Source organism: Monodon monoceros, unplaced genomic scaffold (assembly GCF_005190385.1).
Source record: "Monodon monoceros isolate NGI ecotype Baffin Bay Population unplaced genomic scaffold, NGI_Narwhal_1 Super_Scaffold_12, whole genome shotgun sequence".
NCBI classification, from domain to species: domain Eukaryota; kingdom Metazoa; phylum Chordata; class Mammalia; order Artiodactyla; family Monodontidae; genus Monodon; species Monodon monoceros.
This window is the reverse complement of record NW_021703768.1, coordinates 43350974-43373439: the sequence shown is the minus strand read 5'-3', so window position 1 is coordinate 43373439 and position 22466 is coordinate 43350974. Positions and strand designations below refer to the sequence as shown.

General features: G+C 37.5%; 1 protein-coding gene across 17 annotated transcripts in view; it reads left to right on the top strand.

Annotated features, from left to right (window-relative positions):
- The window catches only part of SLC38A9 (solute carrier family 38 member 9), a 114033-nt gene that overhangs the window by 7684 nt on the left and 83883 nt on the right, over nt 1-22466 (top strand). For 16 of the 17 annotated variants that reach the window (XR_003792579.1, XR_003792575.1, XR_003792577.1 and 13 more), the window contains one exon: nt 13402-13549. Coding sequence is in view for 7 of the 17 variants with exons in the window: in XM_029215930.1 (XP_029071763.1) it covers nt 13437-13549 (113 nt within the window). In the remaining 10 variants the exon portion in view is untranslated. Of the gene's footprint in view, nt 1-13401; nt 13550-22466 lie in introns of those variants that run through there. The other variant, XM_029215928.1, reaches the window with a different exon arrangement.

Genomic DNA, 22466 nt, shown 5'->3' with positions numbered 1-22466 from the left:
GTGGGCATCCTTGAGATGTTGCTGATCTTAGATACCCACCTTAATTTAAAATGTATTTTTCATTGATATTTTATATAGAATGTTTTTACTCATTACATCCAGGAGATACTTTTTTCAAGTTATTTAGTGAAATTGACAGTTTTAGACTAAGGATATTTAATAGGACTGTCAATCCTAGTCTTGTAAATTAGTGGATCAAAGTACTCTTAATTCTGCCTTTAGTTTTAAAACTTAAGACCAAAGAAGTCAACTGAATTATTAATCAGTTTTATTACATTAAAAAAGGAACTGAAAAATCAGGCTTCTGTTTTTGCATATCAACTAACTGTTCTGATGAAACTACTTAGCTTACTCACAGTTCCTTTTATCTTAGTGAGATTTTAGTAACAATTACTATTGAGCAGTGTATACTTTATATTCAAGATCATTTCTGATGCTCCGCTTTTGAATATATATGTTATATGGCTCTATGTTTCAAATAGTCAACTAAACTTTTTACCTTAAAAGAATAAATCTTGCACTGATCTATTACAGAGCTAATTTGGGAGCCACGACTAGCAAGTGGTGTAGATATGAGCTAAAAGTGAAATGAAGAACAGAAAATCATAATCGTTTATTAGCATCCTGCTTGGTTTTATTATTTAAGTGATTTAGGACAAATTACCTGACTTCTTGACTTCATAAATTATATTTTTTGAGTTTGTTGAGGATAGGGACCATGACTTTTTTTTTTTCTGTTTTTCTCAGTACCCCAGTACCTTGTAGAGGCTCATTGAGAACTTGTTGGATGAATATATTGTTCAGAGTTTACCATTACTCAGTATTTTAGTTGTCTCATCTTAGAATAGATCATCATTTTTATGTTCATACTCTTTATAAGATACAGAAATAAGGCCCTTCTTGATTGGAAATGGTAATACAGTAGACCTTGAACAACACAGGTTTGAACTGTTCAGGTCCACTTATATGTGGATTTTTTTCAATATTATGTACTACAGTACTACACCATCCATGATTGGTTGAATCTACAGATGCAGAATTGCAGATACTTGACTGTCAAGTTATACACCAATTTTCAACTGTGCAGAGACACAGTTAACTCCCTCATTGTTGAAGGGTCAACTGTATATGGTTTTGCCTTTTTTGAAAAGTTACTGTTAAAATTACTATTATTACCTTATAAGGTAATACTTTAACATTTTTATTTAACATTATTTATCTTCAGTAGAACTAAGTTAATGAGAGCTTTGGCTTAATTGTTGAACAGAAACACAGAAGAGCAGAATAGGGAAATGGAAAGGAAAGAAACAGAAAAGAAAACACATGCTGGGGAATAGAACATGTTACCAACATCTCTATCACATAATAGTGGCATGTTGGCAGTATTTGCTTAGCTCTTTGTTACTAAGAAGAATTTTTCATTTAAAAAAAATAGGAAAAAACTCAAGAGGCTGCATATGTTTTAAAAAAAAGAAGTATTTTTATTTGATTTTTTTTTTTTTTTTTGCGGTACGCGGGCCTCTCAGTGTTGTGGCCTCTCCCATTGCGGAGCACAGGCTCCGGACACCCAGGCTCAGCAGCCATGGCTCACGGGCCTAGCCTCTCCGCGGCATGTGGGATCTTCCCGGACCGGGGCACGAACCCGTGTACCCTGCATCGACAGGTGGACTCTCAACCATTGCTCCACCAGGGAAGCCCTATTTGATTTTTGAAAGGAATAATAATACATTTGAACATTTATTTTCCCATTACAAAGTACTAAGTATAATATGCATCATGTCATTTAATTCTCAAACACCCCAGTGAAGAGGATGTTATTATTTCCATTTTGCAAATGGGAAAATAGTCTCGTGGAGATTAAATGGTTAGTCTTAAATTACACAGGTAGTGAGTGGCAAATATAGGACTCTCCCTCAGAAACCCCATTTTCTTTCTACTTTGCCGTAAATGCTACAATTAGAAAAATAAGATCAGTGGACATTAAACTCCGTTAAACAAATACAGCAATAATAAAACTATACTTGTTGAGTAGCCTGGGCTGTAACAAGAAAGAGAAGTAAAAGTGAAAGATAAAAGAGAGGAGGAAAGGCCAAAGAACAGGAAAAACAGCACAGCATAGTGGCAAAGAATACAGGCTCTGGACTTAAACTGTGTAGGCTTGAATTTGAACTCTGCCACTTACTAACTTTGTAGTCAATTACTTACCTTCTCCACGCTTTGTATCCTTTTCTATAAAGTGAAGGTAATAATAGTAACTTACAGGTTGAGGATAAAAGGTAAAGCACTTGGTTTTGTGTTAAAATCTGTTTACTTCATCTTATGGAGTTCCCTTTTTTTTTAATAATTGTGAAATACAACATCCTACAAAAAAGTGCATCGAACATACGTATATTGAATAATTATGAAGCAAATGGCCATGTAACCACAATCAAGTTAAAGAAATAGAATACTGCCATTACCATATAAGGTCCCTTCCTATCTTTCCCTAACACAGCCTCCTATTTTCCCCCTTAGGGCAGATTTCTCAGTCTCAGGACATTTTTGGCTAGGTAATTGTTTGTTGTAGGAAGCTAACCTGTGCATTGTAGGATCTTTAGCAGCATCCCTAGTCTCTACCTACTGGGTGCTAATAGCACTTCCCTCAGTTGTAACAACCAACTGGATGAGGCCAAATTCCTTACTATACCACTCTACAACTCTACCTGCTTGTGTGGCAAGTAAACTGTAAGGGTACAAACAGAGAGCTCCACTGTAGAAATCTTGGTAACAAATGATGGTAGTCAGAGTCTGGATATATTTGAAAGAAAGCCAACAAGATTTCCTAACGGATTGAATGTAGACTGAGAAAAAGAAGTTATGAGTGATTCCAAGAATTTTAGCTTGAGCAACTAGAAGGATGGAGATACCATTAACTGAAATCAGGAAAACAATGCATGGGGTAGCTTTTCAGGAAAAAGTCAGAAGTTCAGTTTTTGACAGGTTTCACTTGTCTATTATATCCAAGTAAAGATGTTAAGTTGGATATATACATATACCAAATCATTATGTTGTGCATATAAAACTAGTATAATGTTATATGTCAATTATATCTCAATTTTTAAAAAGATGTTAAGTTGGTAGTTGGATATGCAAGTCTGAAATTTAGGAGAGAAGTTTTGGCTAGAAATATAATGTGAAATTTGTCATTATCTAGATCAGTAGAACTTTCTACAATGATGGAAATGTTTTATACCTACACTGTGCAATATGGTAGCCACTAGCTACATGTGGCTAGAGTGACTCAGGTACTGAATTTTTTTAAATTTAATTTTAATTAGTATAAATTTAAGTAATCACTTGTGACTAGTGGCTACTGTATTGTATAACACAAGTGACGATATTAAAACCATGAGATTGGAGAACATTACCTAAAAATTGAGGTAAATAGAGAAGAGTACAAAGACTGACCCTTGAGACTACAATTTTTTTTTTTTAATAAATGTATTTATTTTTGGCTGTGTTGGGCCTCCGCTGCTGCATGCGGGCCCTCTCTAGTTGTGGCAAGCAGGGGCCACCCCTCATTGCGGTGCACAGGCTTCTCATTGCGGTGGCCTCTCCTGCTGCAGAGCATGGGCTCTAGGTGTGCAGGCCTCAGCAATTGTGGCACGCGGGCTCAGCAGTTGTGGCTCGCAGGCTCCAGAGCACAGTCCCAGCAGTTGTGGCGCACGGGCTCAGCCGCTCCGTGGAATGTGGGATCCTCCCAGGCCAGGGATCGAACCCATGTCCCCTGCATTGGCAGGCAGATTCCTTAACCACTGTGCCACCCAGGGAAGCCCGAGACTCTACAATTTTAAGGGAGACAAGGAGCTAACAGTGAGCAAAGGAGACAGAAAAGGAGGAGGGACCAGACAGATATAGAAAAAACCTGAAGCCCTGTTGAATCAGTTTATTAAGGAAGAGAGTGATTCTTTGTGGCAAATATTTCTGATAAGGCAAGCAAGTTAAAGACTGAGAAATTGAGTTTACCAGTATGGAGGGCATTGGTCTAATAAGAGTAGGTTTTGTGTAGTGATGGGGAAGATAGCCTGATTAGCATGGGTTTAAGAAAGAATGGGAGGATCTTATCTATTTTATGCTTTCTATTTGTCCTACTTCTTTTACATTTTTTTCTCCTTTCTTACCTTTCTTTAAGTCATTTATTTTTTAACATTCTCCTTTCTCCCTCTCCTAGATTATAAGTTATATATTGTTTTCTAGTTACCTTTAAAATTACACCATACATCACATCAAAGTGTAATGTTGATCTGGACAATACAAGGGCTTTAGAACACTTTAATTCCAAGAACTTCACTTGATCTTTTCCCCCTTTGGTCTGGAATTTTAATTTTTTTTTCCAACTCTGTAACATATTGTTTATTGATTCTGCTTGAATTCATTAAACTTCTTGAATCTGCAGATCATTATCTTTTACGAATTCTCGAAAATCCTAAGCCATTATCTCTTCAATATTACCTCTGCTATCTCCTCTCTTTCCGGTTCACCAATTACATGCATGTTAGACCTTCTCATTCTATCTCTTGTCTTTTAACCTCTCTCCCACATTTTCTGCCTTTTTTTTTCTCTCTTTGCCACTTTCTAGATAACTTCTGATGTATCTTCTAGCACATTAATTTTCTCTTCAATTTCTTTAATAAAGGTTGCTAATTTTATTTAGTATTATTTATAGATTTGTTTTTAAGGTACCATTGGCTTATAAAATTGTTCATTATATTTCTACTTCTGTATACCCTACAGTGTGCTCACCACCAAAAATTTACTTTCCATCCATCACCATACAGTTGATCCCCTTTACCCTTCTCTCTGCCCCTTTCCCTCTGATAACCACTACTCAGTATTCTCAGTATCCATGTATTTGTTTTTGTTTAGTTTGTTCATTTATTTATTTAATTTGTTTTGTTTTTTATATTCCACATATAAGTGAAATCACACAGTATTTATTTCTCTGACTTATTTCACTTAACATAATATCCTCAAGGTTCATCCATGTTGTCATAAATGGCAAGGTTTCATCTTTTTTTTATGGCTGAGTAGTGTTTCATTGTATGTATATGCCACACCTTCTTTATCCATTCATTCATTATTGGGCACTTAGGTTGTTTCTGTACTTTGGAAATATTTCTTGCAATACTATTGCAAATAGTGCCGTGATGAACATAAGAGTGCATATATATTTTTGAATTAGTGTTTCTTTGGATAAACACCAAGAAGTGAGATGGCTGGATCATATGCTACTTCCATTCTTAAATTTTTGAGGAATCTCCATACTGTTTTCCATAGTGGCTGCACCAGTTTACATTCCCACCGACAGTGTGTAAGTGTTCCCTTATATCTACATCCTCACCAACACGTGTTATTTCTTGCCTTTTTGATAATAACCATTCAAATGGGTGTGAGGTGATATCTTACTGTGGTTTTGATCCCTAATAATCCCTAATAATTGATGATGTTGAACATCTTTTCATGTGCCTATTGGCCACCCATATGTCTTCTTTGGAAAATGTCTGTTTATCTCCTCTGCCCTTTTTTTTTTTTTTTTTTTTTGTGGTATGCAGGCCTCTCACTGTTGTGGCCTCTCCCGTTGTGGAGCACAGGCTCCAGACACGCAGGCTCAGTGGCCATGGCTCACGGGCCTAGCTGCTCCGCGGCATGTGGGATCTTCCCGGACCGGGGCACGAACCCGTGTCCCCTGCATCGACAGGTGGACTCTCAACCATTGCTCCACCAGGGAAGCCCTATGAACATTTTAATAATGTTAATTCTTTGAATTTATGAGCACAGAATATCTTTGCAGTTATTTGTGTCTTTAAATTTATTTCTAGGTATTTTATTCTTTCTGTTGCGATTGTAAAGGCAATTATTTTCTTTTTTTAAATAAATTTATTTATTTATTTATGGCTGAGTTGGATCTTTGTTGCTCCATGTGGGCTTTCTCTAGTTGTGGCAAGCGGGGGCTACTGTTCGTTGTGGTGCGCAGACTTCTCATTGTGGTGGCTTCTCTTGTCGCGGAGCACGGGCTCTAGGTGCTTGGGCTTCAGTAGTTGTGGCTCGCGGGCTTAGTTGCTCTGTGGCATGTAGGATCTTCCTAGACCAGGGCTCAAACCTGTGTCCGCTGAATTGGCAGGCGGATCCTTAACCACTGTGCCACCAGGGAAGCCCCCAATTATTTTCTTAATTTCTCTTTCTGATAGTTCATTGTTAGTGTATGGAAACACAACAGACTTCTGAGTATTAATTTTGTATCTGCATCTTTACCAAATTTATTGATGAGTTCTAGTAGTTTTTTGGTGGTGTCCTTAGGATTTTCTATTAATAGTATCATATCATCTGCAGACTATTAAATTTTACTTCTTCCTTTCCAATTTGGATTCCTTGTATTTCTTTTATTCCTTTTATTTCTTTTTCTTGCCTACTTGCTCTGTCTAGGACTTTTTTTTTTTTTTTAGAAGAGGGAGAAAGCACAAGGGCCGCCACCAACCAGGCCCCCTGGCCCACTTCTCACACCAGGGGTGGCAGAGGACCCGGATACAGATGTGTTCAGCAGCACACACATGCTGCTGCTGCCCTCCAGCCCCAAGTTTCCCCCAGGAAAGGGATCCGTGGGACTACCCTCCAATGCCCCCGCCATCTGCACTTGCCTCTCCCCTTTCCCCATCCCAACCTGTGTGCTGGGCCCATGGCAGGGTGTGGAAGAGACGCAGTGCACCAAGGCGGGAAGTGCTACAAGGGGCGCCCCCCCCCCCCTCGCCGCTTCCTCTGGCGGAATGTTGCCTTTCGACCTGAGACCCCTGGCCTAGGTGGAACAGGCGCCTCCCCCGACCGACCGATGCAGGCCAGTTCGGGGACATGCATGCAAGACCCACCACTGTTCCCATCATGTGGCCAGGGGCAGTGAGGATGGACTGAGGATGCTGCCTGCAGGGGTCAGGGGAGCATCCAGGGAGGTAGGAAGAAGGAGATGGATGGATACCGTCTTTTAATACTATGTTGAATAAGCGTGGTGAGAGGGGCCATTCTTGTCTTGTTCCTGATTTAGGAGGATAGCTTTCAGTTTTTCACCATTGAGTATGTGTAGCTGCTGGGTTTGTCACATATGACCTTTATTATGTTGAGGTACATTCTTTCTATACCCACTTTATTGAGAGTTTTTATCATAAATGGGTGTTGAATCTTGTCAGATACTTTTTCTGCATCCGTTGATAAGGTCATATGGTTTTTATCCTTTGTTAATGTGGTGTATCACATTGATTGATTTGCAGATAATGAACCATCCTTGCATGCCTGGAATAAATCCCACCTGATCATGGCATATAATCTTTTTACTGTATTGATGTATTTGGTTTGCTAATATTTTGTTGAGGATTTTTGTATCTATGATCATCGGAGATATTGGGCTATAATTTTTCTTTTTTTATGTTGTCTCTGTCTGATTTTGGTGTCAGGGTGATGTTAGCCTCGTAAAATGAGTTGGGAAGCATTTCCTCCTCTTCGGTATTTTGGAAGAGTTTGAGAAGGATAGTTATTAAATCTTCTTTGAATGTTTGATGGAATTCACCTGTGAAGCTGTCTGGTCCCAGACTATTGTTTTTGGAAGCTTTTTTGAGTACTATTTCAATCTCTGTACTAGTGATTGGTTTATTCAGATTTTCTATTTCTTTGTGATTCAGTCTTGGAAGATTGTATGATTCTGAGAATTGGTCCCTTCTAGGTTGTCCAATTTGTTGGTGTATGACTGTTCATAATCTCTTATAATCCTTTTTGTTTCTATGGTATCTGTTGTTATTTCTCCTCTTTCATTTGTAGTTTTATTTATCAGCATTTTTTCCTTACTATGTCTAGCTAAAGGTTTGTTTATCTTTTCAAAGAACCAGTTCTTGGTTTCATTGATCTTTTTTATTGCCTTTTTAGTCTATTTCACTTATTTCCACTCTGATCAATATTATTTCCCTCCTTCTACTGACTTTGGGTTTTATTTGTTCTCTTTTTTCTAGTTTTTTTAGGTGAAAGATAAAGTATTTCAGATTTTTCTTGTTTCTTAAGGTAGTTCTGTATTGCTATAAACTTCCCTCTTAGTACCACTTTTGTTGCATCCCGAAGGTTTTGGTTTGATGTATTTTCATTTTCATTTATTTTCAGGTCATTTTTGATTTCTCTTTTGACTTCTTCTTTGACCCAATAGTTGTTCTGTAGCATGTTGTTTAGTCTCCATATATTTTCCAGCTTTTGTTTGTAGTTGATTTCTAGTTTCATACCATGGTGACTGGAAAATATGCTTGATATAATTTCAGTCTTGTTAAATTTATTGAGACTTATTTTGTTTCCCAACATATGGTCTATCATTTGAGAAAGTTTCATGTGTACTTGAGAAGAATGTGTATTCTGCATTTGGATGGAATGTTCTGTACAAATCTATCAAATCCACCTGGTTTAACGTTTCATTTAAGGCCACTGTTTCTCAGTTGACTTCCTGTCTGAATGATCTATCCTTTGATGTAAGTGAGGTGTTAGAAGTCCCCTACTATTATTGTGTTGCTCTCAATTTCTCCCTTTAGGTCTGTTAATAATTGTTTTATATGTTTTGGTGTTCCTATGTTAGGTGCATGTATATTAGTAACTGTGATGTCTTTTTTTTAAATTTAATTTAATTTTTTATGGAAGTATAGCACAGGGAACTATACTCAGTATTTTGTAATACCTATAAGGGAACAGAATCTGAAAAAGAATATATGTTTGTGTGTATGTGTGTGTGTGTACACACACACACGTATGTATAACTGAATCACTTTGCTGTAATGTCTTCTTGATGAATTATCCCATCCAGCCACTTTGTGTCTTTGAATTGGTGAATTCAGTCCATTTACAATTAGGTGATTATTGATAGATGAAGACAGTATCGCCATTTTATCTTTTGTTTTCTGGTTACTCTACATCTCCATTATTTCTTTTTTCTTGTGTTTCCATCTACCATTTTGGTTTGGTGTTTTTCTATGATGTTCTTCTCAGTTTCCTCTTTTTTTATGTGTCATGTCTTTGCTCTGGATTTATGTTCTGTGGTTTCCATTGGGTTTGTATAAAATTGTCATGCGTAAAATAGTACGTTTTCTGCTGGTAGCATCTTTTTTAAAAATTCATTTATTTATTTATTTACTTATTTATTTTTGGCTGCACTGGGTCTTTGTTGCTGGGCACGGGCTTCCTCTAGTTGCAGTGAGCAGGGGCTACTCTTCGTTGTGGTGCACGGGCTTCTCCTTGTGGTGGCTTCTCTTGTTGTGGAGCATGGGCTCTAGGCACACGGGTTTCAGTAGTTGTGGCTCACAGGCTCTAGAGCTCAGGCTCAGTAGTTGTGGCGCATGGGCTTAGTTGTTCTGAGGCAAGTGGGATCTTCCCAGACCAGGGATTGAACCCATGTCCCCTGCATCGGCAGGTGGATTCTTAACCACTGTGCCACCAGGGAGGTCCCTGCTGATAGCATCTTAGCTACATTTACCTATATGGATTCTGTCCTTTTCCTCTTCCCCTTTTGTGTTTTTGTTGTCTCAAACTATCCCTTTTTATATTGTGAGTTTGTTACCAAATTGAAATTTTTTTCTGTTCCCCCCCTTTACCTTTACACTATAATAAAGTGTTTACAAACCTATTCTAATAAAGAGTTGCAATTTTCTGATTTCATCTATTTATCACCTTACTCAAAATGCTGTGTACTTTTGCCTTTTAGTTCCCGGTAAAACAGCTCCTTTCAACATTTCTTATAAGACAGGTCTAGTGTTGATGAACTCCCTCAGCTTTTGTTTATCTGGGGAAGTCTTTATTTCTCCTTCATATCTGAATGATAACTTTGCTGGATAGGGTATTCTTGGGTGAAAGTTTTTATCTTTCATGGTATTTTGAGAATATAATCCCACTCCCTCCTGGCCTGTAGAGTTTCTGGTGAGAAATCTGCTGACAGTAAAATGGGGGTTCCTTTGTAGGTTATCATCCTTTTTCCCCTGGCTGCCCTTAAAATTTTTTCTTTGTATTGACTTTTGTTTTGTTTTGTTTTGTTTCTTTGTTGGTTTTTTTGCGGTACGCGGGCCTCTCACTGTTGTGGCCTCTCTCGTTGCGGAGCACAGGCTCCGGACGCGCAGGCTCAGCGGCCATGGCTCACGGGCCCAGCCGCTCCGCGGCATGAGGGATCTTCCCAGACCGGGGCACGAACCCGTGTCCCCTGCATCGGCCGGTGGACTCTCAACCACTGCGCCACCAGGGAAGCCCTGTATTGACTTTTGATGACTTTAATATAATGTGTCTCTTTGCATTGAGGTAATTAGGTGTTCTCTTAGCTTCATAGATTTGTATATCCAATTCCTTCCCCAGGTTTGGGAAGTTCTCAGCTATTATTTCTTTAAGTAAACTCTGTTCCCTTCTCTCTTCTGGGATACCCACTACCCTAATGTTGCCCTTCCTAAAAGAATCGGATAGCTCTTGTAGAATTTCCTCATTAAAAAAAAAAAAATCTTATTTCTCTTTGCTCTTGTATCATTTCTAGATTTCTGTCTTCAAGCTTGCCAATTCTCTCTTCCATTTGGTCTGCTCTGTTTCCATTGCTTTCTAATTCATTCTTCATCTCATTTATTGAATTCTTCAGCTCTAGAATTTCCGTTTAGGTCTTTTTTAGTTTCAGTCTCTTTGTTACTTCTGTTCATTAATTTTATTCCTGAGCTCATTGAAACTGCCTTTCTACAAGAAAACTTGTAGCTTGTCGAGTGTCTTCATAACAGCTATTTTGAATTCTCTATCAATTAGATCACAATATTGCATGACTTTATGTTTGGTTCCTGGAGAATTGTCATTTTCTTTTTGTAGTGCACTGTTACTGTGGTTCATGGTGCCTGATGAGCTGTTTCTCTGCAGGCACACTTGAGCTGTTTCTCCGCAGGCACATTTGAGCTGTTTCTCCACAGGCACTTTTTTTTTTTTTTACATTTTTTTTTGATTATAATGAGTTAAACAGATTAGAAATTGAGGCCTTTCTTTTTCTTTCCAGTAGGTGGTGCTATAGCACAATCTTTTGGTTTTTCTTACCTGAGCCAACTCTGGTTATATTTGAGCCCTTACTCTCCATCGTCCATCACCTCTGTTAGTGGCATTACCCTGGGTCCTCATTATTGCTTCTTGTGCCTCCAGGGTTGTTGGTGCATTGCTTCTGCTACTGTCACTGGCATCATCAGCCAGGACGGTGGACTCGTCCTTCGCATCCAGGATCTCCTGAGTCACAGACTCTAACACTGCAGGGAGGAGGGAGACGAAAGGGAAGAAGAGCCAGGATTGCATGGGCACTTTTGCTGTTTTCAGTGTTGTAAGGTTCTACATCTCTGCCTCTGTGGCCATGGGGGCTGTTGAGGCAGGAGTCATGTGCCCTGCCTCCCCTGCTGCTACCCAGTACTCTGGGGCTGCAGTCTCAGCTGCTGTAGCCAGAGGGGTAGGATTACAGGCACTGCCTTTGCTCTTCCCTTGGTTTCTCCCTCCCTCAGTTCCCCTCCTCTGTGTGTTCCAGTCCACTCACTTGTAGATGTACAGATGTGTGGGATTCTCCAGCATCCTAGTATGTTGGGCAGAGGCACCTTTGTTGTGTTGTGGATGTTTTACTGGTTTACTGGTTGAAGGGGAAAGATAAAGGTAGCTTCTTATTCTACCATGTTGCCAACGCCCTCTCTTCAACTTTAAAATGCATCCATTGAGTTTTAAATTTTGGCTATTACATTTTGTGTTACTATATTTTTTCTTTTTTTATTTAGGCCTAAACATTCATTCTGGTCCTTTTCAAATATGCTGTTACTTTTTGAAAATGTCCACTTTTTCCTTTATTTGTTTAAACATAGGAAGCATAATTATTTTATAATCTTATTCTGATATCCCTATAGTTGAAGCCTTTGTGGATCTGCTTCTGCTATTTCTTCTGGTTCTCACTAATAGTACTTTGTTTCTTTATATGCTAGGTTATTTTTGACTATGTACTGTTCATTGTTCTTGAAAGATTGTTAGCAAGTCTTTTGAGGCCTAGGATCAATCTTTTCTGTATCCTCATAGAAAAGATTTACATTTGCTTTGGCCAATTGCCTATAAGCTTTACCAAGCAAGTAACCTGAAATTATATTCACAGGTTTAAGTGTTCTTTGATCACCTTGCAAATCCACATGAGGTGCAGTTTGTGTTATATAATATTTCCCTCAAGCACACGCGCGCACACACACACACACACACACACATATACAGGCTGTAGCCATTGTCAAGAAAACTTGTTTGTTATTGCTTTGTGAGGGAGTGAGGCACTTTTACTTCTTGTTAACTCCTAATCTGATGGTAAAGTTCTTTGTAGTCCCAGCTGTATGGGAAGTAGGGAGAGGAGATGATTTCTTACTACAGTCGTTCCTTACTTTGGGTGAATCTTGGGTTTTGTCTTCTATTTTCTTAATACTTCACAAGGTCTTGAAAACCTCAGCCCAGTTTCTCCTGGCACAGCAAATACCCTCAGAGCAGAAGCAACTTCTTTGAGCTACTTACTTTGTAGGTTCCTTAAATTCACCTGCAAATGGCCTGCTTTTCCTTACTAAAAGGTGCTTTTCAAAAATTAAAAAAAAATATTGTATCCAACCTGCTGTATAAAAGAATAAATTAAATTAAATTAAAAAAAAATAATAACAACAAAAAGATTGTAAAGGGCTTCAAGAGGTCATATTGTCCATCACCCTACCTCAGCTGTGCTGTACATACTGTAACAGTATTAGAAATTTAAGATGACTTCCTTTATACCTGACCAACCTCTTAATTTTTTTTTAACACACTGACTCCTATTTTCAATTGATGTTTAATTTGTATTATATTCACTACTTTTTAATTTTTCTCTCTTATTGGTTTAGGAAACTTTTAAAAGATCTTCACAAACACAGCTATTTTATTATGTTAAAAGTTTTAATGTTTTGATTTCCAGCTGTCATCAGCAAAGTTTTAATATATTTCACAGACAAAAAAATAAATAAAATAAAATGAACGTATGAGATCTCTGATTTAAAATAATAATAATAATATTTTATCCAGTATTTTTAGTTGTTTTCTGCAGGAAAATGAGTCCAAGTAGCCTAATCTATTTTATTACTGGAAATGGATTGCCCTGCTTCTTTTTTACTAAGCTGAAAAATAAGCAGTAACTCCATTTCAACTTAACAGGTTTCTGATAATATAAATATTTTAGGCATGTAGCTCATTAAGATATCTTCAGCAAATTCCTGTGTTTTTTCAATTTCTTATGCATGCAAATATATTACCTATTAATAATAAAATATTTTTAAATTAAACTTTAAATTGTTTCTCTTTTCTGATTTATTATAGGACTGACTTCTTCAGTGCTTAGAGTCTGAGAAAAAATGGCAAATATGGATAGTGATTCTAGCCATCTTCTCATCCCTGAGGTAGATAATGAAATAAATCCTGGACCTATGAATATCCAGTTTGATTCATCAGATATAAGATCCAAAAGGTAAGTGTTTAAAATAAAATATTTATTTTATAATTAAGGTTTTTAATTATTAATAAGAACTAATTATAACCAAATATATATAACTTTGATTATAAAATATCCAGTTTCTTACAGGATCTGTATGTTTGTATGTGGTAGAGAATAAATATAAATACTCTTTTCTCACTTATATCTGACTTTTTATACTAAACTCCACTTGTCTGTCAGGGGTGGTTGGGAAGTTTTATGAAGTAAGATGCATATAACTCATTTAACAAATATATATTGATTATCTGATTTGTGCAAGGTAATATGAGAGGTGCTGGGGATAGAACAGTAAAAGTAATACGTAATCCTTACCTTCATTGAGCTTAACTTCCAGCAGATAGCTTAAGATAAGTAGAGTTTAAAATTTATTTCATTGCATACCTGGAAAACCCAAAAGAATCCACTGAAAAATTATTATAAATAATAAGACAATTCAGTAACGTGGTTGTTTACAAAACAGGCAAAAATAAATAGCATTCTGATGAGAAAATATAATGAAGAAAAAGATAAAATACGTAGGAATAGCCTTAAGGATGTGCAAAATCTATATGAGAGAAACTTTAAAATACTACTGAGAGACCTAAAATAACATGTAGAGTATTTCTTCAAATCTGAGATGCTGATTATAAGTTGTGCTGCTTTTTTTAAAACTATTTATTTATTTATTATTTATTTGGTTTCGCCATGTCTTTGTTGTGGCAGCTGGGCTCCTTAGTTGTGGCATGCAAACTCTTAGTTGCGGCATGCATGTGGGATCTAGTTCCCTGACCAGGGATCGAACCCGGGTCCCCTGCATTGGGAGTGCAGAGTCTTAACCACTGCGCCGCCAGGGGAGTCCCTGTTGTTTTTGTTGTTGTTTTTAATATAATACATAAACTGCTACCCATACCTCTGATGCAACAATTTCTTTGGACTTAGAATTTTATTTTGATGTTTACTAGAAGAACTCTTGTAATTATAAAAATAAAAATATAAACAAAATATATCGGTTAAGGTATTACAAATCTGATTCTTCGCATATAGAGTCTAATTCTTCTGAATCACTTTTTGACTTGCAGTCATCAAAATCAGTGTTTTTTTTCCTGCCCACACAAAATTGTCCTTAGTATCACTGAGAACATTGATAGTGTAACATTTCTTGAAAGAATTTTCTTCCTAGTCACTGACACTTTTAGTTTTGATGCTTGCACTTTCCTGATCTTACCAGAAGGTGTCACAGAAAGCTTTCTAAACACTGTGGCTCACATTTCTTCCTTAAATGGTCCCTAAATGGTTTGATGACTGAAACGATCACAGGTGACAGTTACCTGTCGTGCCACCAGAAATAATTACTTTCATGACTGCCACCTGGCTGACAGTGATTAAAAGATGTCCTGAATTATGAGATGCATCCATATTTTAGAAATGATTAAATGTGCATATTAGAATTAATAAGATAAGACATGTAACAAAAAGGCATATACTGGTCTCAGTAGGGAAGACTCTAAAATAAAATGTCATGCTCTTTAAATTTTAATCCATAAAATTAATGTGATCTGCCCCTCACCAAAAAACATGCCAGCAACCAATTCCAAAGTTTACATGGCCCAACAATTTCATTTCTAAGCATTAATTTGCAATGTCAAATAATATACGCACAAGGTTGTTTAATGCACTATTTTTTATAATAGCAAAAGTTTGAAAACAACTAAAATGTCTTTTCTTATAGGACTGGATAAATAAATTATGGCACATTGATACAATGGAATATTTTTCACCCATTGAAAAGAAGGAAGTGGCTTTATTACATATCAAAATGGAACAAGTCTTCAACTTATTTTGTTAAATGAAAAAAGTGAAGTGCAGAGCAGTGTATATAGTATACTACCATTTGGGTAAAAACAACATTAACAAGTTATATATTATGCAATTATGTATAAATGACTCTGGGGGAATAAATGGGAAACTGTAAGAGTGGTTGCCTCCTCAGAAGGAAACTGAGTGCTTGAGGTGGGACGTGTGGCAGATTACTATTTGGGAAATGCCCAACTATTCATCAACCCCACCTCTTTGCCAGCGGAAGCCTAACTGTGTTAAGGGTCGAAGTAGTTTCCAATCCAGGAGATGAAGGAGGATTGATTTAAGCTAGTCTTGATAATCCCATTTCCGTTTTCCAGATACTTAATTTTTTAGTCTTTTTTGCAGCTAGAGCAGTGTGAAATTTATCACATGAGAAATTTATCTTTGTCGTTTAAGGTGGCCATCAGAGAAGATAATGAAGTGAATCTTGTAATTTTCACTTATATGTTCCAATATCCGTGAATACAAGGACTAATGAATGCTGATTAAATGCTCAGGAGTTTCTTGAAACCTCTAAATTCTATGATAAATAATTGACCACTGTGACAATAGAACATAGGTCATTAAAGTGTATTCCACTGCAGTAGGTTGGCAGAAGTTCAAACAGTTCTCTGAGAATTTGTTTAACCGTGTAGGTTAAATGGAAACATATTTTCTATAATGAAACTTGTCAAAATAAGAGGGAATCAACTATTTTCAATCAGGATAACTATCTAGGTAAGCATGTTTTAAGGAAGGCAAATATTTATAGGGGTTTAGCAGTATTGAATGCTAATTTGCTTGTGAAATAATTTCAGAAACTTATTTGATGAGAAAAAAACAGGAGTACCTTAAAACATTGTTATTTCACTTTATATACATAAATCTCAGACACAGTGAGGGAAAAGTGTCTTCAATTAGAAGAACCAACTTAGACAACTATTTCCAAAACTTCAGTCATTTTAGAGTCACCTTATGACTTTGGTGATATCCCAGTACCACCTGTGTAATATTATAATTTAATATTTTTTAAATTTATTAACGTTGAAAAATTAGGGTTAATTTAGCCTCATCTTCATGTATTCGTGAAATGAAGTATTGTTTATACTTTTTTCTAATATGCATTGCAGTAAATACCAAGTAGTTAAAATAGCATTTATCCTTGTGCTACCTAAAATCATCTTACATATAACCACACTTTTGGAAACTGTCTTAGGCTGTTAGAATATAAAGAACAACATTTGATAATTTTAGATTGCTTATCCTCAGTTTAGTTTGTGGTTGACTTTATCTCTTCCACCAGGTGGCAGTCAAAATCATGTTTTGGTTCAAATATAAGAATTTTAAGAACTGCTTTGGACTAAAAGATAACGTGCTGGACCTGCTTATCATTTTGTTGGACCTGGGGTTTAATTAGACTTAGGTGGAAGAAGGAGCTTGTCACTGTAGAGGAATGATACATGTCATAATTATTTGGATTATTTGGGGGCCTTTTGCAAACTGTACAAATCCACTTTTCCCTCTGCATGCCTCCGCTCCCCTCCCCTCTCCTCCCCTCCCCTCCCCTATTAGTTTTTTTTACCTGGTTTGGGGTGGAGTGAGGAATGTGGGTGGCAGGACAGGAAGGTTTAGAAATCTGCTATACTGTATTTGATAATATTCCATTGGCAATCACTGGTCTTAGAGATTGTTTTCCTGCTTTTCCCAGACTTTCTGGTAACCAAATATTAGACCTGGTATTCAGGATTGCTTCATGCTTTGCTGCTACTCTGGGATTATGACCTTTGGGAGTTGACCACTCCAGCCAGCCTGAAACCAAATTGTGAAGTGGTTAATTGGGCTTTGCACTTCCCTTTTTCCATTTTCTCAAACTCTGTTTCCTCTTCCTTTTTTCCCAGGACCTAGGGCTTTCTTGCTCCTCTCTATGTGCCCAGTTTTTCTCAGGGAATTCACTCAAAAATTTCCTCTAGACAGTGCTTTGTAAGTTATACTTTTTCTTCCTCCCCTTATTCACTAGTGCTTATCTGTCGTATTCGTGCAGGGCTTTCTTGTCTGTTTAGGTGTTATGATGGCAAACAATCTGATGTGTCAAAGACCTACTCTATTACTTTTCCATGGCTGTTTGCATTTTAATAAGGAGAATCCTAGAATATAAAAGCCTAACCTAGGGCTTCCCTGGTGGCACAGTGGTTAAGAATCCACCTGCCAATGAAGAGGACACGGGTTCGAGCCCTGGTCTGGGAAGATCCCACATGCCGCAGAGCAGCTAAGCCCGTGCATCACAACTACTGAGCCTGTGCTCTAGAGACCGTGAGCCACAACTACTGAGCCCACACACCACAAGTACTGAAGCCCACGTGCCTAGAGCCTGTTCTCTGCAACAAGAGAAGCCACCGCAATGAGAAGCCCGTGCACCACAATGAAGAGTAGCCCCCTCTCACTGCAACTAGAGAAAGCCCACGTGCAGCAACGAAGACCCAACACAGACAAAAATTAATTAATTAATTAAATAAATAAAAGCCTAACCTAAAGGTTAGATTTTTCTAATTGATAACATTTCAAGTACTCTGGTAAGCCAGTGGGGTAGAGGTAGACATTGAAAATAGGCAGTTCCGGGTGTCCTTCAAACATACTAAGCATGCTTATGGCCCCTATTTTTTTTTTTTTTAGAGTGTCTACTTGTCTACACATCTGTAAACTGGCCTCTCTCACTTTCATCTGTCAATAATACTATCGCTGAATAGCAGGCTGAATTGATTCTTTTTGGTATTTGTGGTCCTGGGTCGGGGGGCGCATAACAAAGTGAAGAGTTTATCTGTTGTGCCCTGGACCAATAACAGTGATTATTGAGGCTTGGTAGTTTCATAGTTGGGGATTTATACAGATCTAGAAAAGTAGTTTTCCCAGGAGGACTGGTTTCCAGAGCTGCATGAATTGCATTTTGAGGAACTTGCCATCTATGTTAAATAGACAGGACCAGGGCCCTTAACCATTTATCAGTGCCATGGAGCTGATACGAACTTGCTGATTGTATTACAACTTCTGTACCCTTCCCTCTCCTTCCTCCTTTTCTCCCTACTCTCTTCCCTCTCCTCTTTTCTCTCCCTTTTTAGTCCACTTCTCTAACCTCTCTTCTCCCCACTCTCCACCATTATTTTTCTCCAGTGGAACTCTTTTTGCTAAATGCTTGAAGAGAGCAACCCTGGCCATGGATTCAGAGATGCTTTAAATCTAACTAAAGGGACTTCGCTGGTGGTGCACTGGTTAAGAATCCTCCTGCCAATGCAGGGGACACGGGTTCGAGCCCTGGTCCGGGAAGATCCCACATGCCGTGGAGCAACTGAGCCCGTGTGCCACAACTACTGAGCCTGCGCTCTAGAGCCTGCGTGCCACAACTACTGAAGCCCATGTGCCTAGAGCCGATGCTCTGCAGTGGGAGAGGCCACTGCAGTGAGAAAAGCCAGCGCACTGCAACGAAGAGTAGCCCCCTCTCGCCACAACTAGAGAAAGCCTGCGCACAGCAACAAAGACCCTATGCAGCCAAGAATAAATTAATTAATTTAAATAAATAAATAAATAAATCTAACTATGGACTTTGTTAGAATGGGATCTTATTTCTAGTCCCATCAGAACCTTTTTATTCTCTCAAGTTCATAGGTTCTTTTACTTCTGTCTCTCTTTCCAGATGTCTTTGTTTGCTTAACTATCCTTTTGTATCCATATCTGCTTGCCTGAGTTGCTTCCATTTCTTTCCTTATTCTCTCTGGTCTGTCTGATTTTGCTGTTTCCTTCGTTGCCTCTAAACTAATGCTTTATTTTCTTCCCTTTCTTCCTCCCTCATTGACATTATTTGGACAAGCCTGAAGAAAGAGGGAGCCTAATGAGTTTGACCAGTGCTCATTAGCACCAATCAAGTGTGTTTTGTTGGGAGGAAAGGGTATGAAGAGTTGGGCTAGCATCTTCCTCTGTCTACTCAGTATTATAACATCTCCAAGTATATAGTTGAAAAGGCTTTTAGTGTGTAAACCAAAAAAAAATAATGCAGGGGGCTGCAAATAAGAAAAGAGTTTATTGGGGGGGGGGGTCTTAAAATTACAATTCGGGAGACACAGATTTGGGTAATCCTGAAAGAGTGTTCTGAGGAAGAGAAAGTCAGGGGCTTATAAAGACAAAAAGCCACGAGGTTGTTAAAAATTGCCTGGGAAGGATTGTGATTTATCCTTAAGGAATCACAAGTTGTTTTAGGATAGGGGTCCTACAGGTAGATAGACTATCACTAGTTATTTTAAGGTAAGGATCCGATAAGTATCTTGAGTTTCTGGCATATGTTCTGGATGACTTGCTTGTAAGGTCAAAAGGTCACACTCCATCCAGGCTGAGACATGCGTAAGTCACAATTCCTTAATGGCTTCCCGGCTCCATTTTAGAGAGCTCTCAGCAATACCAACTCCATTTGGATTTTCCTTTCACAAGTAATTATACTATTACTGCAAAAGCAATGAAACCAATTGCAAATGTACAATAAGAAAACGGAAGCTCCTTTTAACAAAGACTTAAAATCAAGTGTTTTAAAATTATGGAAGCACATGAAATTTACGGATCTTGTTAAAAGCCTAATGGATGACTGTAACCCAAAGATAAGGAACTGATGTAAAAATAACATACTGAGATTATGTATCTTTGGCTTGCCTATTATTTTTTAGTCTTAGTCTGAAATTGTCTCCAAAAGGCTATTACATTTTTTTCCTCTGGCTTCTTTTTTTAAGATTTCTTCTTGCAATCTGTTCTGTATTCCTTTGTCACAAGGTATGGTTTCCAAGATCTTTTAAATATTAAGAGAGAAGTGAATGCCTCAACATTTTAAGTGAGGAAATATGTTTTCTATACAGTAACATAGAAAATTACTTTGGTGCTATACTTAATTTAAAAAGCCTGATTCATTGCAACAGCATCACACTTCCTCATTTTTTCTATTTCAGTTAGTTTATAATTTATCTTGGCATGTTCTCACTACTTCAATTAAGGTTATTTCTCTCAAATTTGAATTTGAATTCCAACAATTCATATCTCGTATTTGAATTTGAATTTCATCAAATTGAAATTTGCATTTCTTCAAATTCCTATATGACTTGTTTATTCTAACACGAGTTTTTATATCTACCAATACCTCTGATTTTTTATTTTCTTATACCTCTTCTGTAGAATAGCTGAATCTTCTCTTAAATCCTGTCTTATTCATTATAAATTGATGTAGGCATTGGTGTTCATTGTTATGCCCTACAACTTACATATTAAAATTTATGTTAATTTATTATATTTTATTTTGTTTCTCCTTTATTATAGTTAGAATTATTTTTATTTTTTATTATTTTTCTTATAAATTTATTTATTTATTTATTTATTTATTTTTGGCTGCATTGGATCTTCGTTGCAGCACACGGGCTTTCTCTAGTTGTGGGGAGCGGGGGTGCAGGCTTCTCATTGTGGTGGCTTCTCTTGTTGCAGAGCATGGGCTATAGGCGCGTGGGCTTTAGTAGTTGCGGCACACAGGCTCAGTAGTTGTGGCTCACGGGCTCTAGAGCGCAGGCTCAGTAGTTGTGGTGCACGGGCTTATGGCTTTATGCTTTATGGCATGTGGGATCTTCCCGGACCAGGGCTCGAACCTGTGTCCCCTGCATTGGCAGGCAGATTCTTAAGCGCTGAGCCACCAGCAAAGTCCCTATTTTTATGAATATTTTCTATTTTATTTATTTCAGCTTTATTCAGGAATAATTGGTCTATTTTATTAAGGCTAGTAAATTTGGGTGTTAAAAATAATTGCTTAAAAAGAGGGCATGGTCCTTAAATGTTGCTAGTGGGATTGAAACATGGTATGGCCACTCTCTTTTCCTTCCAGCTTTTTGAGATATAATTGACATCCAGCATTGTATAAGTGTAAGGTATACACCATAATGATTTGAGTGACATACATTATGAAATGATTATCACAATAAGTTTAGTGTACATCCACCATCTCATATAGATACAAACTTTAAAAAATAGAAAAAAAATTTTTCCTTATGATGAGAACACTTAGGATTTACTCTCTTAACAACTTTCATCTGTAACACAGAAATGTTAACTATATTTATCATGTTGTACATTACATCTCTAGTAGTTATTTATCTTGTAACTGAAAGTTTGTAGCTTTTCACTGCCTTCATGCATTCCCCACCCTCACCCTGCCTCTGGTAACCACAAATCCAGTCTCTTTTTCTATGAATTTGTTTGGTTTTGAAGTATAATTGACATACAACACTATGTTAGTTCCCATTACACAACATAGTGACTTGATATTTCTGTACATTTTAAAATGACCACCACGATAAGTTTGGTTACGATCTGTCACCATACAAAGATATTACACTGACTGTATTCCCCATACTATTCATTTCATACCCGTGACTCCTTTTGCAACTGGTATAGCCACTTTTTTTTTTTTTGGTATAGCCACTTTTGAAAAACAGTTTGATAATTCTTAAAAATGTAAATATAGAATTATCATTTGACCTAACAATTCCACCCCTAGGTATATACCCAAGAGAATTGAAAACATATGTCCACACAAATATAAAGAAATGTCCATAACATTTATAATAGCCAAAAGTGGAAACAATCCAAATGTCCTTCAGTTGATATATGTATAAACCAAATGTGATATATCCATACAACAGAATATTATTTGACTGTAAAAAACAATTAAAATATCAATATATGCTACAACATGTATGAACCTTGAAACCATGCTATGTGAAAGAGGCCACACAACAAAAGACACATATTGTATGATTCAATTTATACAAACTATTTAAATTAGGTAAAGTCATAGAGACCGAAAGCAGATTAATGGCTGCCAGGGGCTGGAGAGAGGGGTTAATGGAGTCCAGGATTTTTTTGGGGGTGATGAAAGTGTTCTAAAGTTGCTTATGGTGGGACTTCCCTGGCGGTCCAATGGTTAAGACTCCCTGCTTCCACTGCACGGGGCATGGGTTCGATCCCTGGTCAGAGAACTAAGATCCTGTATGCCTCATGG